This window comes from Rhincodon typus, chromosome 15 (assembly GCF_021869965.1).
Source record: "Rhincodon typus isolate 14 chromosome 15, sRhiTyp1.1, whole genome shotgun sequence".
Lineage (NCBI taxonomy): Eukaryota > Metazoa > Chordata > Chondrichthyes > Orectolobiformes > Rhincodontidae > Rhincodon > Rhincodon typus.
Genome location: NC_063346.1, coordinates 51,220,693 through 51,237,886, shown reverse-complemented (window position 1 = coordinate 51,237,886; position 17,194 = coordinate 51,220,693). Strand labels below are relative to the sequence as shown.

General features: G+C 39.0%; 1 protein-coding gene across 2 annotated transcripts in view; it reads right to left on the bottom strand.

Moving 5' to 3' along the window:
- The window catches only part of cbfb (core-binding factor subunit beta), a 77,963-nt gene that overhangs the window by 16,600 nt on the left and 44,169 nt on the right, over nt 1-17,194 (bottom strand). The window contains exons 3-4 of one of the 2 annotated variants that reach the window (XM_048605790.1): nt 14,185-14,301; nt 10,251-10,353 (exon numbers count right to left, since the gene is read on the bottom strand). In XM_048605790.1, coding sequence (XP_048461747.1) covers nt 10,251-10,353; nt 14,185-14,301 — 220 coding nt within the window. The remainder of the gene's footprint in view (nt 1-10,250; nt 10,354-14,184; nt 14,302-17,194) is intronic. The other variant, XM_048605789.1, reaches the window with a different exon arrangement.

Sequence of the window (17,194 nt, the reverse complement as noted above, 5' to 3'; positions counted from 1 at the left end):
TAACTGGGTGACCAGAACCGGACACAGTATTCCAGACGAGGCCTCACCAATGTGCTGTACAACCTCAACATAACGTCCCAACTCCTATACTCAAAGGACTGAGCAACGAAGGCAAGTGTGCCAAACATCTTTTTAACCAAACTGTCCATACGTGACGCAAACTTCGAAGAATTATGTACCTGCACTCCTAGGGCCCTCTGTTCTACAACACTACCGAAGGCCCTACCATTTATTGTATAAACACTACACTTGTTTGTTGTCGCATTTATCCAGATTGAACTCCAGCTGCCATTTTTCAGCCCATTGAGCTAATTATCAAGATCCCTTTGTAATCTTAGAAAACCTTCTTCATTGCCTACAATGCCACCAATTTTGGTGTCATCCGCAAACTTACTAACCATGCCTTCTATATTTTCATCCAAATCATTTATAAATGACAAACAAAACGAGGACCCAGAACTGATCCGTGGAACACCGCTGGTCACAGGCCTCCAGTCCGAAAAGCAACTCTCCGCCATTACACTGTCTCCTGCTGTTAAGCCAATTGTGCATCCAATTGGCAAGTTCACCCTCAATCCCATGTGACCTAACTTTACTAATTAACCTTGTCAAAGGCTTTACTAAAATCCAAATAAACAACGTCTACTGCTCTGCCATCATCAACCTTTTTTCTAGGTTTGACAAACACTATTTTCCTCACTCAAAATCATGCTGACTATCCCTAATCAATTTTTTGCCTTTCTAATTGTCCATAAATCCTATCTTTTATAATCACCTCTAACAATTTACCCACAACCAAAGTCAGACTGAACAGGTCTAAAGTTCCCCAGTCTTTCCTTATAAGCTTTCTTAAACAAAGGTACAAGATTAGCCACCCTCCAGTCATCAGGCACCTCACCCACAGTTATAGCTGATGCATGAACTGCTTCAGTAGCTGCTGAGTCGCAAATGATGCTGGACATCGCATAATCATTGGCAAACAACAATACTTCTGACCTTATGACAGAGAGAAAATCATTGATCATGGTTGGGCCTAGGACATTACCGTGAGGAACTCATGCAGAGATGTCCTGAAGCCGAGAAGACTGACATCCATCAACCACAGCCATCTTCCTGTGTGCTAAGTATAACTCCAACTAGAGAGTTTGCCATCATTGTGGATGGGGATATTTGTGGAGCCACCTCTTCCACTGAGTTGTTTGCTTGTCCACCACCATTCATGGTCGATATGGCAGGACTGTAGTGCTTAGATCCTATCCATTGGTGCGAGATCGCTTAGCTGTCTATCACTTGCAGCTTATGCTGTTTAACACATACAGTCTGGTAGGTTCACCACATGAACACCTCATTTTTAGGTATGCCTGGCGCTGCTCCTTGCATACCCTCCTGCACTCTTCATTTAACTAGGGTTCATCCTGTGATTTGATCACAATGGTTGAATGGGAGATAATCTACAACCTCATAGTCTGGCATATGTTGCAGTATAATTCTGCTGTTGATAGCAATATTTAATGGGATCCAAGGCAAAGTGGCAAGTTGAATCCAAAATTGGCTGAGAGGCAGGAAGTAAAGAGTGATAGTAGAGAGAAGTCTGCTTCCAGTGGGACTCCTCAGTTGCTGGGCCTCTTACCAGTTGTGGCATTCATTAATGATTTGGATTTAAATGTACCAATATAAATTGGAAAGTTTGCAGATGACATGAAAATTAGTAGGGTGATAAATATAATGGAGAGATAGCCACGAACTGCAGGAGGATATTAATGACTTATCAGCTGGGGAGAGCAATGGCAAATGGAATTTAATCCAGAAAAGGAGAGAGGTAATGTACCGAAGTGGAGAGGGGTGCTAACAAGACAAAGGATTACACTACGAATGGTAGAACCCTGGAAAGTACTACAGATCAGAGACATTGGTGAGTATATCTAAAGATCCCTGAAAGCAACAGAACAGGTAGATACGATGGTCATGAATTCAAATGGAATATTTACCTTTTTGGCTGAGGTAGGGAGGTTGTGCTGGAACAAACACTGGTTAGGCCACAAATTGGGTTGTGTACAGTTCTGGTTACCACAGTATATATAGGATTGCATGAGAGGGGTTGCATAAGAGATGTCCTAGGATATTGCCCTGGTTGGAGAGTCTATTTTATCAGGCTGAAGCTGTTTTCCTTGGAAGGTTGAGACAAAACTGGATTGAGGCGCATATGATTGAGGGACATGGATAGAGTCATAGAGATATATAGCACAGAAACAGACCCTTTGGTCCGACTCATCCATGCTGAGGTTTCCCAAACTAAACAAATCCCATATGCCTGCGTTTGGCCTAAATCCCTCTAAGCCTTTCCTATTCATCAACTTATCCAAATGCCCTTTAAATATTGTAACTGTACCTGGATTTACCACTTCCTCTGGCAGTTCATTCCACATACAAACCACCCTCTGTGTGTAAAAGTTACCCCTCAGGTCCCTTTTAAAATTTTTTAAGGTGAAAGGAGAAAGAATGTCCTCTAGTCTTGAAAGTGCCCACCCTTGGGAAAAGACCTTTGCTATTCACCTTATTTATGCCTCTCAACTTGATAAACCACTATAAGGTCAGCCCTCAACCTCCCACACTTCAATGAAAGAAGTCCCAGCCTGTCCAGCCTCCTCTGGTAACTCAAATCCTCCATTCCTGGCAAAATCCAGGTAAATCTTTTCTGAAGCCTCTGCAATTTAATAATACCCTTCCTTTGATATCATCGCAGGACAACCAGAACTGTGTACACTACTCCAAAAGTGATCTTACCAAACTCCTGTACAACCTCAAAATGACATCCCAACTCCTATACTCAATGGTCTGAGCAATGAAGGCAAGCATGTTAAACACCCTGTCTATCTGTGATGCAACTTGCAAAGAATCAGGCACCTGAACCCCTAGGACAAACTGTTCTACAACACTACCCAGGGCCCTACCATTAACTGTACAAGTCCTACCCTTGTTTGTTTTACCAAAATACAATACCTCATTTATTCAAATTAAACGCCATCTGGCACTCCTCAGACCATTGGCTCAACAGATCAAGATTTCTTTGTAATTTTAGATAAGCTTCTTCCCTGTCCACTATACCACCCATTTTGGTTCCATCCACAAACCTACTAATCATGCCTCCTAAATTCTCATCCATATCATTTGTATAAACGACAAACAAAACTGGACCCACTGCCGAGTGCTGCGGAATGCCGCTTGTCACAGGCCTCCAGTCTGAGAACCAACCCTCCACCACCACCCCGTCTACTACTGTCAAACCAATTTTGCATCCAATTGGCAAGCTGTCCCACGTGATTTAACTTTACTAATTAGTCTACCGTGCGGAACCTTCTCAAAGGCTTTACTAAAGATTACGTAGATAACATCTACTGCTCTGTCCTCAATCACTTTGACTAAGTCCTCAAAAAAACTTAATCAAGTTTGTAAGACACGATTTCCCATGCACAAAGTCATGCTGACTATCTCCAATCAGTCCTTGCCTTTCCAAATGCATGTAAATCCTCTCTCAGGATCCCCTGCAACAACTTAGCCACCACTGACGTCAGACTCACAGGTCTATAGTTCCCTGGCTTCTCCTTACAGCCTTTCTTAAATAAAGGCACAACATGTCACCAACCTCTTCAGTCCTCTGACACCTCCCCTATGGCTGTAGATAATACAAACATCTCTGCTAGAAGCCCTGCAATTTCTTTCCAGGAAGGCAGTTTTTACATTAGCAATGCCCTTAAGTGGGAGATGACCCTTTCCCCAAATCTGTTAAAACTTTGAATCTGCACCAGCTTGGTTCTCTAGTAAATTAGACTAAAAGAAACTTTGCAGTTTCTGGGAACTTCCTTCACATTATCAGGATTTTACTTCAAATTTAAAGATGAAACTACAGGCCTATCACAAGAGACAGTCCAAGACAATATTAAGTTTGAACCATATTGCTTTACCTATTTTTGAAAGTGTGTTGAGACACAAGTGAACAAGATATCACTTTTTAAAATTTAAGGTATACGATAGCAATTAACGTCATTTTTTAAACTCAAAACACTTACTGTTGGAATTATGAGACATTCATTCTAAGGGTATGATAAAACACCTTTACAAAGCAACATACTGATCTCAAGTAGTAAAAGAAAACAAATGCTGTCTTTGACAATGCTTACATACTTACATTGGAACGATGAGCATTCCTACAGCATCTATTCTGGAGCCTGAATTATTTGTCACATTTAATGATTTAATACAAGAAACACAAAGCTAACTTTGAGAATGGCACAAAGAATTAAATGGTACCATTTCCCCTGTTAGAGGAAACTGCGACATAGTGGTAATTTCACTGGATTGGTAATCTATAGGCTGCGTGTCTACATGGGCACAGTAGCTGGTGGAATTTAAATTCAAGATAACCTCATTAATTGCGATCTTGGCATTTATTTGTCAATTGTTGTAAAGACCAACGTTCCTCAAGGAAGGAAATGTGTCACCTGGTTTGGTCCACATGACGGAAGAACTTTAATTGCTCTCTGAAACAGCCTAGCAAGCCCCTTATATTTCAAGGGCAACAGATGGACAACAAATGCTGGCTTTGCCAGCGACACTGACATCCCATGAAAAACATTACATTGGAAAATGGACTTAAGTGCAGTGAAAGCTCATCCATCTTGGATTAACACAGAATCATACTTTGGTTTGAGTATCTCGAATAGTAACAATACACATGTGAAAAGGCTACACTAATCAAATGTTTTTCTGACGACATATTGCACCAAGATCTTATCCCAATGGTTCGGGTGTACTTTAAAAAACTGACCATAACACTAAAAAGGAGTGGAGAGTGATTTTCTAGTATTCTGATCAACATTTCTTTCACAGTCATAACTACCAGAAGCAGATCATGTGGTTGTTTACCTCAAGTGAGTTGTGGGATCTTGCTAAAATAATCTGTTATAGCTTCTTGCAAAGCAGCAGTGAACAGCACTATTCAAAACTAGTGCAATACATCGAAGTCTTTGTTGTAGGAGACATGGTTAGGTGCTACAAATAGAAGACTTTTACTGTGAACTAAAACTAATAAAATTCAGTGAAAAACACAAGTGACAATATCTGAACTTGAAACCATTATTAATAATTGAGTTGGGTAATTTTGATTAAGACTACAGGCATACGACTGAACAACTTGCCATTTGTTCAGTTGGCATTGTTTCGTGAAGCTAGATGAATTTCACATGAAGGGAATAGCAAAATTCAAACACAGTTCAAGACAGCTCAATACGGTGATACTCAAGGGCACACCAAAAATGTACAGATCTGTTAATGGATTTTTGTGCATGTGTCACTGAATTGTTCTTTCGAGCTGAAACTGTTTATTATATAAATAAGATGGAGCACGCATGGGAGGAGGAGGATGCATGCATGCTCAGATGGGGTGGACGGAACAAAGGGACACAAAAAAGCAGGATCACCGCACATGAAAGATTGACACACATAGATATAGCAGTTGCAAGAAAGAACAGTAGGCAAGGAATACAAAGATTGATTATGATGAAAGGAGTTGAGGGGAAGAATGGAGGGGCATAACAGACATGTTACATTATTATATATCAATAGTGCTCCCATATCTGTCTATGTAGCTGTATTCAGATAAGAGTGGTAATTCATGCAAGTTGCAAGTCGCTGTGAAATCTGGCGATGCAAACTCTGTAGGGGGTGGTGGGTAGAGTGGGTGGAGTAATGATAGTTATTTCTGTTTACTAAAGGAATGAACTGTAATCTGTTCTCTATTAAAGTTATTTCAAATAAGGAAACACTTCAATTTTTTTCTTTAAACAGCTTTAAAAAAAACAGAAGCATGTGTTCTGCCAGGAAAAATCACAGCCACTGTATAATATTGGAATGCTTACAGAACACCCAACTGATCAAGCACAGCTGGGCTAGTTTAATTTTTTTTGAAATTATGTTTTAAATATTAAAATTCATCTTTATTTAAAAAACAGATCGATTGCTAAATTTGTACTTATGCACTGAGCAGTTGGATGTCCCACCCACCTGGATGTTTCAGAGAGTGCAAAAGATAGACTCCAGTTCAACAGGAATTTGATCTCCAAACCAGTCTTACAGAGCACCAAAAGGAACAATAACTACAGGTGAGCTACTACTACCACTGCAGCCTTTGTACCTTGTTTCACCATTCTTAATAGAAGGCCCATTGCCATGGATCAAATCACATTTTCGTGACCACATATTTAAAATCAGGCTGCAGCTTATGCAAAAGTACAGAAGTGATGTTTAATGTTGCTGTTTTAAGTTAAAATGGCAAAGAATGATGACCAAGTTGCAAAAAGGGGAACGGAGAAAATTTTAAAAGCCAACAAAAGATGACCAAAAAAAAAGAGAAAATAAACTGAGGGCAAGTTAACAAATAACAAAAATCGACAGCAACAGCTTCTTTAAATAAAAGAGTGATGAGAAGGGCCACAGTGAACATAGGCCCCTTCAAGAATGAGTCTCAGGAGCCAGAAAATAGCAGAGGAGGAGTTGAGTAAGTACTTAAACATCATTCTTCACAGTACAGGGCCATTAATAGCATTCTAAAAACATTAAATAATCAAGGGGAAAGATGCAGGAAATAAAGTAAGTAACTACCATCAAAAAAAGTGTATTGCGGAAACTAACATGGCTAAAAGCTGATACGTCCCTGAGGCCTGACTGGTTGTATCCTAGGATATCAAAGGAAGTAGCTGCAGACATGGTTACGCATTAATAGTAATTTTCAGAGAATTCTTAGATTCTGGAAAAATCCCAGAGGATTACCGAACTGCCAATGTTACAATGTTATTTAAAAAAGGGAGGCAGACAAAAATCAGGTAACTATAAGCCAGATAACCGAATGGGTGTTGTTGAGAAAACGTTAAGTCTTAAGGATGTAATAGCACAGCATTTTGAAACACATAACATGATCAAGCAGAGTTAGCATGCCTTCATGAAGGGGAAATTATGCCTGACAATTTTATTACAATTCTTTGAAAAAGTAACAAGATAGATAAAGGGGAGCCAGTATTCAATTTCCAAAAGGCATTCAACAGAAGGTACAACATAAAAGGTTATTTAATAAGATCAGACAAAAGCCCAAGGTGGTGAGGGTAATATATTAACAAGGGTAAAGGATTGGCTCGCTAATAAAAGACCAACTCTTGGGGAAAAAGCAGGGCATTTTTTTTGGATGGCAGTCGAAAACTAGTGGAGTGCTAAGGCCGCATTTATATACAATATATATCACCTGGAATTTGAAAATGAATGTGCAATTGTCAAGTTTGTGTATGACACTAAATAGGTGGGAAGGCAGGTAACGAGGTCACAAAGCAGTTTACAGAGAAGTATAGACAGATTAAGTGAGTGGGCAAAAACTTGGCAGATGGAATATAATACAGGAAAATGCAAGGTTATGCAGTTTGACAGTAAGAACAGAGGAGCTGAATATTATTTAAATGGAGAAAGACAAAAGAAAGCTGTGACACAGATTTGGAATTCTTTATACACGAACCACAAAAAGCTAACATCCAGGCAGGTAAATAGGCAAGGCAAATGGACTGTCAGCCTCTATTCCAAAAGGAAATGGAATATAAAAATAATAAGTCTTGCTAGGACTATACAAGGCACTAGTTAGACCATACCTGGAATACTGTGAACCTATCTTGGTCAAATTATCCAAGGAAAGATATACTGGCATTGAAGGTAGTGCAGAGGAGGTTCAGTAGGTTGATCCCGGGCATGGAGGAGTTTCTTATAAGAAGAGGTCGAGTCGGTTGGACTTGTACTCGTTAGAGTTTAGAAGAATGAGACGAGACCACCATGAAAGATTCTGGGGGGAGGTGGGTGAGTTGACAGGGTGGATATAGACAGGTTGAGTCTCTTGAGGAACAATGATCAGAAGGCATTTTCTCAGTGTAAGGGTTCGCTTACTTAAGACAGAGATAATGAAGAATTTCTTCAGATGGTAGTGAACATATAGCAATATTTACTATGGACGTTTGTGGAAGCTGGGTCATTAAGTACAATCAAGGCTGAAAGAAACAGATTTTTAAATTGTGATCTCACTGAATGGCTGAGAAGACTTGATGGGGTGAACGGTTTGCTTCTGTTCCCATTTCTTATAGTAAAGAGGCCATGGCGGTGAAACCTCTATCTGGGCTGGATTTAAGTCACTTACAGAGACAAGGAGTTTGCTGTAATTTTAATCGAGTTTATAATGGATTCAATTTGAAACAGAAAACTGAAAACAGATGATTACTTAACATTTGGGCACAGCAGAAATTGGAAGTGATATGCTAGTATAATAATGGGGCAATCTGAGCATGATGTTCAAATTTACTTTGAGAGGAACTTCAGCTGGTCCTTAACTGGAGTATTTTTATAAATGGCCATTCAGCCAGTGTTATAGTTTCTCAGTTAAACTAAGGAAAAATAATTCAAGTGATGGAAATCAAATAAAAACAAAAACCAGAAATGATTGGCTTGTCAGAACTGTAGAGAGACAATTACTGAATGTTTTAGGTGAACGATTCGATCGGAACTCCAGATTTCTACACAGATGCACCGACAGAGAATTTCCAGAATTTTTTTTGTTTATCATTTCTCACTTTGATTGTGTAAAGAAGGGTTCCAGCACAGAAAGGTGGCCATTCAACTTATGGGGTCTGTGCTGACTGTCCAAAAGCAGTAACTCTCCTTGTGCCACCTGTCCTGCACCTTCTCGTTGTCCTTCATTCTTCCTGTTGGATCATAATTTAAATTCCCTCTTGAAAGCCTTGATTCAGCCTGCCTCCACTACATTCAGACAGTACATTTCAAATCCTAAATATTTTCATGTAATAACTGTTAATTCACATGATGCCATTAGACCATACCTGGAATACTGTGAACCTATCTTGGTCCCATTACCATAAACCTGCGCGCTCTTTGGCTCACGATCCTTCCACGAATGGAAACGATCTTTACCTATTTAATTTGACCAAATACCTCTATCCCCCCACCTCAAACTTCTCAAGGAAAATCTGTCCCATCCTCTCCAACATATCTACGTAATTGAAGTTCCAGACTTCCATGTACTCCAAAGGAAACAATTTCAGACCATGAATGTGGTGCATTCCCATAAAAGGAGGAGGAAATCTGGCTTTCCAAATATCGTCACTCAATTTCAGTAGCACTACTATTGGCTACCCAGATAAAGAACTGGTTGGCAGGCAGGAAACAACAGAGTAGGAATAAACTGGTCTTTTTCAAAGTTGCAGGCAGTACCACTGGGATCAATGCTTGGAGCTCATTATATACACAGCCAATTTAGATGAGAGAACTAAATGTAACACTTTCAACCTGGGTAGTAGTGGTACGGCGAACTGAGAAGAGCAGGCAGAGATGCTTCAGTATGATTTGGACAAGTTGAATGTGTGGACAAATACACAGCAGATGAATGTGAGGTTATCCACTTTAGCAAAAAACAGGAAGGCAGATTATCTGAATGGCAATAGATTGGGAAGAGGTGGTGCAACAAGGCCTGAATGTCATTGTACACCAGTCACTGAAGGCCTTCATAGTGAAAGGATTTGAGTACAGGGCCTTGGTGAGACGACACCTGGAGTAATGGATGCTATCTTGGTCTCTACCAGAGGAAGGTTGTTCTGGATATTGAGGGAGTGCAACAAAGTTTACCAGACTGATGCCTGGGATGGCAGGACTGATGTATGAAGAGAGACAGGATTGGTTAGGACTATATTTAGTTGATTTTAGAGGAATTTTGGGGCAGGAGGAGGAAGAAGTATTTTAGAAACCTATAAAATGGCATCAGAACTAAACAAGTAAACACAGGATGAATGTTCCCAATGACATGAGAAATTTCTTCACCCAGAGAGTGATGAGCCTGTGGAACTCTATGCTGCAAAGCAGTCAGGGCCAAATCATTGAAGGTTTTTAAAAGAAGGAATTAGATATGGCACTTGGAGCTAACGAGATCAAAGGGCATGGAAAGAAAGCATGGGTTGTATGATCAGCCAAGATCATATTGAACAGAGAAACAGGTTTGAAAGGTCAAATGGCCTACCCCAGCTCCTAATTTCTATGACACTAGTCTTTGCCAAAAGTACCTTCCCAACACTTTCCAGGAGCGTGGAGAACACAGTATTACATGCTATAGCAGAGTAACACGCCTTCCTTCCTTAACTTAACACAAAAAGTGTCCTAACCTCTCACCTCCATGTCCTCCCGATGAGATCTCTCCCTCTCCTCAAAATCTCTGGCTCTCCTTCGGGCATCTTCAAATGCCTGTTGTGCCAGTGCATCCTCCTGCTGCAAAAAAATATGGAGTCACTGAATGGAAGTTTCAATAAAATAGCAATAGTCATGAGAGTTAGTAATAAGTTCCAAGGATTTTCTGAATCTCATTAAAAGCTTTTCTGAAATCTTATAAACACTCAATAAGCATGAAATTCCCTATTTCAACAAGGATGTAAAAATACAAATGAAATGAATTAGTACAGTGAAGGATATGCCTCTTTTCATTACAATACAGCACAAATCCAAAGCAACAGTAACCCATTCACAAAGCAGGGAAATTTCAAGTTCGATAAAATTGATACACTAGTTGCTGTCAGTATCTTATTACAAGGATCACTCCCCAGCATTCAGTTCCTACTGCTCAATTTCACTTTACCTCGGATAAATTTTACTGGCCCAAAATATTTGGGAGAGATAATTCTATGAATGCGCAAATATTACACACGACCCGAAATTGGATACTTAGCACCTGCTTTTTGAGCACAAGTTACCTCAGCACTTCAAACAGATGCCTAAATAGGGAGGAATCACGCAAGCATTCATATTAGTGCAGGTGACAGTGGTGTGCAGTTACCAGTTTTGACACTTCAGAGCTCAAACTTGCACAACTGAACATGGGGTCAGCAGCAGAAGGGTCTCTTCAAAAACACTTTTTCCAAGGAATCAACTACTTACAGATTACTTACTGGCCAGCACCCTCTAGTTTTTGTTACAATTTTAGAAGTGCTTTGTGTCATTGATTCCAACAGTACAATTTCATAGGGACCCATGCGGCAGGACTGATGGATTATTTTTCAACTTTAAGGCTTCTGCACAAAAAACAGAAGCAAAGTACTGGAAAAACTCAGCAAATCTGGCAGCATCTGTAGGGAAACAAACAGTTAACGCTGAGTCCAGTTCTGACAAAGGGTCACCAGACTCAATGTTAACTCTGCTTTTCTCTCCACAAATGCTGCCAGGTCTGCTGAGTTTCTCTAGCATTATTTTCATTATAGTCAGAGTCACTCTAATGAGGATATCCCTTTTCTGCCCAAGACACTGGGTTGCTCCATAGATTATTAATGAATCTACACGAGAAGGGATATCATCTCAGTCCATCACCCTCCATTCTGACGGATACTTAGGTCGGTTTCATGTAGTGTGCTAGGAGCACAGAAATCAAGCATAAAGTCAAATTACCTTCTGTACCTTTTGATTCAAAGTATTATCAATACAGCTGATGCCATAAAAAACTGTTGGGTTATAGACATCAAATTCCAAAATATTTTGATACCAATAACTTTAGAAAGTCATGCATTCTTCATAATACAAGGGGCTCTGAAAAGAAGCAGCCCATAGGTTGTGCAAACATTGAAGGAGGACCTAACTACAATGATTCATCACAATTTAAATAATGAGTTATAAACCAGTTAACAGGCAAACTGTGTTAACGATATATACTACATTTTGTGCTACACCAAGTGTTAAATATGCTATAAGTTTGCAATTCAACTGCATTTATCTTCATACTACTTTTTAATACAATGGCTACAGTACTTTTGCCCAGCTGAGCTAGTTAACTCAGTGGAGTTGGGAAACAAAATCTCAAATTAAGTATAGCTTAGGTACATTGACTTAAACATTTCTAAAAAAAAAATGGGCCAATGCTAAATGGGAGAAGTCACTTAAAAGGTCTTTTTCTTTGTACTGGAAGCATTAGGCAAGTTCAAAATTAACAGCCCCTAACAAGGTTATGACAATGTTTGAAGAAAAAAAATCAATGCCCTTAGCAATTACCCAACATTCATCACCACACAATACCATGTCTTTAAAACAAAAACAATTTTTTCTTTTCAAAAAGACAAAAGCAAACTTCAAACTAACAAGAACTAATGCTATAAATTTTGCTCTACATTTTATTCTCAACCCCTCCCCACCACTTCCTTGAATTGAAAAAGGATTCTTCGTCTTAAAAAATCCCAAAGGTTCATTAATTCTTGTTAGGACCAACTCAAAAGACATGCCACAGCCCTCTAGAATTAACTTCAATGTTCCTCATGTGTCCTCCTAATCCTCTGAGGTAAGATTCTATGGGGGTCCTTTCATTATCTTTTCAGCTTATTGAGACTGGCATTATTTTATTTTTATTTTACTCGTTTTTTGTTTGGAACTGACAGTCAAAGTCAAGAATTGAACTTTGAGCAGCAGCTTGTTTGCAAAAGAGAGTGCAAATGAACTTGTGTTTGTTATGGAAACTGTCCTTGAAGGATAGTACAATAATTAAACTGTGATTAAGAACATGATAGATGTTCCAGTAACAAGATGTTTTAGTCTTAGGACTGGCAACTGGTTGCATGCTGAACTAATCAAAGGATGATCAGTGCTGGCTGGCAAGGCACAATGCTGCTAAAAGAGAGGGAAAAAAAAAAGTGAAACATTCTGACTGGGGTTCTGAAGCACAACCGTGTTGCTTCTGGACGGTGCCGCTGTATTTTGCGCTCTTTGATTTTCGCTGCAGTTGTCAACTTCTTAGTTGTTCCACAAAGAATACAGACCTCTGTAATAAGTGGATAAATAATCTTGGAAAGCTACTGAATCTGTTTGCATGAATCAGTGACTTTGGAATTCAAGCAGGACCTACCGTTGACATGTCTTTTACAACTCTATTAACCAAGGATTTCTGAAGGCCTGGTACCAATCATAAATCTGTTGAACTGGCAAATAACAATTGTTTTTAATTTATCTCTAACTGTGTCAACGTGAAAGTGAGTTTCTAGCTAAAGGAGATTGGGTCTAGATCATTGACGTTAAATAGATTGCCTTATTGCTTATCCATGCCCTGCTACAGTTATATTATTAATAAATTGTTAATTCATGTTCCAAATTTGATTATGTTATTCTTAAAGTCCAGTTAAGGACAATTGAGCAATTTTGAGAGTCACTGAATGTTTTAAATTTTAATCATGTTATGAATCCGGGGATAAGGAGGCTGATTTGGTTTGGCTTGCTGTCCCCATGTCATAACAGGTGACATAACCTTCCACTTTCCATCACAGTTCCTGTGATCGTGAATTGGTCAATACCCTGTTCCAACTGTCAGCAGACAACCGGCTTTCCCTTGGTTGACTGCTTTCTGCTATAGGGCTTTGCTGCGAACAAAGAAGTTAGTACTTGTCTTCTCAAAGAGATGACCAAACCAACCACCTCCTGTTGGCTTACTAGTTCTGATGAGATGCAGCACGAACCAAAGCAAAGTTACAACTGCCTGTCAATTCTCCACATTTAACTGCTTATTTCTGTCAGCAAGAACATTTTAACTAAGACTTTATCCTGAATCAGCATCTCAGTAGGGTTTAATACATGGTTTAACTAAGTGTAGACGTTCTGACTCCTTTACAAGCCAAGGAATGGATTTACACTTCAAGATTTCAAGTTCAAGATTTATACTTATACCTCTGACCTTAAGATAAACATAGGTTAGTTTTTAACTGCAATTAACTGCAAGCTCATTGAAAGTGCATTCCCCTGGGTTATTTACCAATTTCACAACCAGATGCCATTTATCTACAGTTAAAACATTAATTCCAACCAAAAAACACTAATTCCTGAATCTAAAAGTCAGATTCCAAAACAAGACATTCACAACATACTGGCACAATGGCAAACTACTAACAATACTTTTGCCTTTTTATAACTTAATATTGCCTAAACATTCAGTGTTCATGAAGCTATTCAAGTGGCTAAACTGAAGAGGAATTAGCACTTAGCAAGAAATCAAAGGCAAAATCCAACTGGCACTATTGTGTAGTATATAGTATGTCAGCTGGTCAACGAAACTGTGACTGGCCCAATTTCCTTGCTTACCTGTGCACGGTCTTCATCAAACTCCAGACAGCCCATACCATCAAGTCGCTGGAGGTCAATCCAGCCTTTCCAGATCACACAAACTCCATTAAGAATCATTGGAGCCTTCAGGCACACCTATGTTGAATACAAATTGCAGTAATGAATTTAAAGAACTGATGGCAATTGCTCGCTCCAAGTATATTTCACAAGCCAGTAAGGATGTTGAAACTATGAAATTGAGAAATTAATAGCATAATTACTAAAATTATGACTCAGACTATCAAAACATTTATCAGTCAAATTCTTCACTCAGCTACAAGAAGGCATCACGTTATAAGGAAACCAAACATAACCCATTCTCCTGTCTAATAAATGTCAGAGGGATGTTTTCCTATCCATGAAACTATCAAATACTTTAGTGCAAAGTAGGGTGTCATTTGAAGATGATATTCTAAATGCTAGAGTGGAGGTGTAAGTGATAAGTTTGTGTTGAAAGCTGCATTGAGCAGTGGCCACAGAGTTTCAGGAAAGCACTGATGTCTCATGCACATCATACACAATTCAAACTATGCATGAGCACACCACTCTTTCCACAAAGGCCTGTAGATCAGTAGATTGATTAAAATTTTGATTATTTATTCAGGATCCGTATATTTTCAGGTTGTAATCAACTTTATTCAAACATTGTGTAATAATGCATCTATAGCATCTTATAACCAAACAAAAGAGAATAGCTTAACAGTTTATGATTTCATACCTGGTCGTTCACCACTTGAAGTAAATTAGAAATAACATTTTCAAATAAAAAATAATCTTTCAGAAGTTACTTGAATTACGTGCCAAACTCCATTTCACAAAGACGAGCACAAGTACAGGCTGAAAAAGATTTTGGATGATCTAATCATACAACAAACCCATGGTTCCCACTATCACAACTTCAGAACATTACTTGAACGATCAAAAGACTTTGTCTCCCCTAGACAGCAAAAAATTATTCCAGCTTTTAATGAAATCAAAAAAAAAGCTTCTGCACACCATGTCACAAGACTGCTGTTTGGATGTTATAAATGTGCCCTTCTGTCATACAGTGCACCTCTTTGATAACTACGTTTCCAAATTTTGTCTCCCCTGAAAATTGAAATTATGTCTTGTATGCCCAAGTCTAGGTTATTAATAAACATAAAAACAATAGTGGCTTATACCAGTCCTATCACAATATACCTTCCTTCAGTCCGACAAACGACTGTTTGCCATTAGTTTGTTTTTGGATGCTTTACAATTTAAAAAAAAATTCATTATTGCCATTGTCCCTTTGCTAATAAATGTATTGAGTGAAAAACCATTATAAAGACCACCCACACTTAGGGTGTTCAAAGAAGTGGCTAATGAATTAAACGTGTTATGTTAAATAAATTAGGTTCCATTGTATTGGAAAGCAGCTAGAGGGGAGCAAGACAGAACAGAAAACTAAAAGCACAGCTAGCTTGATATCTGTCATAGGGAAGTAGATCAGCACTTGGTAAAACCCAAGGTAGTTTAGAAGTGTCAGCATCGTTTTGTGAATGGAAAAAAATCTTTAACCAATTTATTGGAATTTGCTGAAGGAGTAAATGCGGTGTAGATAAAGGTGAGTCTGTTGATGAACTGTACTTAGGGCGCCAGAAGGCATTTGACAAGTTTCCTCACGAAAGGTTATTGCACAAACCAGAAGCACAGACACTAACATACTAACATAGTTAGGGGATTGACCAAATCTGCAGTAGGCATAACTGGGTCTTTTTAATTCATACAATATGATAAACAAAGTCCTATAGGAGTCTATACTGGATCCTCAACTACTTATGTCAGGACTTAACTGAGGAGACTGAAGGCATGGTGGCTGAATTTGCTGATGACACCAAGGTACAGGTTTCATTAACGCGAATTGGCTATAACGCGATAGATGAATAGTGGACGCTATCTGGATAATGCGAACTTTCTGCGGTACAGGTAGCAATTTCCCTACAACATGATTTTCTATGGCAATTTTCTATAGTGCGAGGTCACACAAGAATGCAACTATCACCTTATAGGAGAACTACCTGTAGGAAGGAAATATGCTGTGTAAATGATGTAACAAGGACGCAAAGTGATATAAATAAGTTGAGAGACAGTGTACAAGAAAATCTGGCAGATGTGGCACGATATGAAGTTGTTCACTTTGGTAGGAAGAACAAAAATAGAACAATATTATTTAAAAGCAGAACTGCTACAGAATTCTAAGGTACTGAGGGGATCAAGTTTTCTAGTGCACGAGTCACAAACAACATTCAGTACAGCAAGTGATTAAGGTGGTTAATGTAATGCTTTTTTAAAAACAAAAGAAATTGAACACAGAAGCAAGGTTCATAGAACATTCCCAGGGTCATAGAACATTCCTTAGAACATTACCAGGGTCTCTGGGTTAACTAGGCCATCGCCTCCCTCAAGTTGTGGTCATTGCTGTGGTCTTGGCAATGTCCTGTATAACGTGAACATTATAGAAACAAGGTGAACAGAAATAAGATTCCCCTTATTTCTAACCTAACAAAGGTGAACTGTAATTTTAAACAGTGCCCTTTAGTTTTGGACTATACCACAAGAGTTTTGGTCTTCTTAAAGAAAGAAGAAAATATGTTGGAGGTAGTTCAGATGAGGCTTACTAGATAACTGGAAGTGGAATATCTTTTGAAAACAGGTTGGACAGGCTGGGCTTGTGTCCACTGGAGTTTAGAGTGGCAAGGGATGATGTGTTTGTAGTACAATAGATGCCGAATAGTCTTGACAGGGTAGATATGTTCACGTTATACAGGACATTGCCAAGACCACAGCAATGACCACAACTTGAGGGAGGCGATGGCCTAGTTAACCCAGAGACCCTGGTAATGTTCTAAGGAACTGAGTTCAAATCCCACCATGGCAGATGGTGGAACCGGAATTAAATGTAAAAACAAAAAATCTGGAATTAATAGTCAAATTATTACCATGAAACAACTGCCAGAAAAAAAAA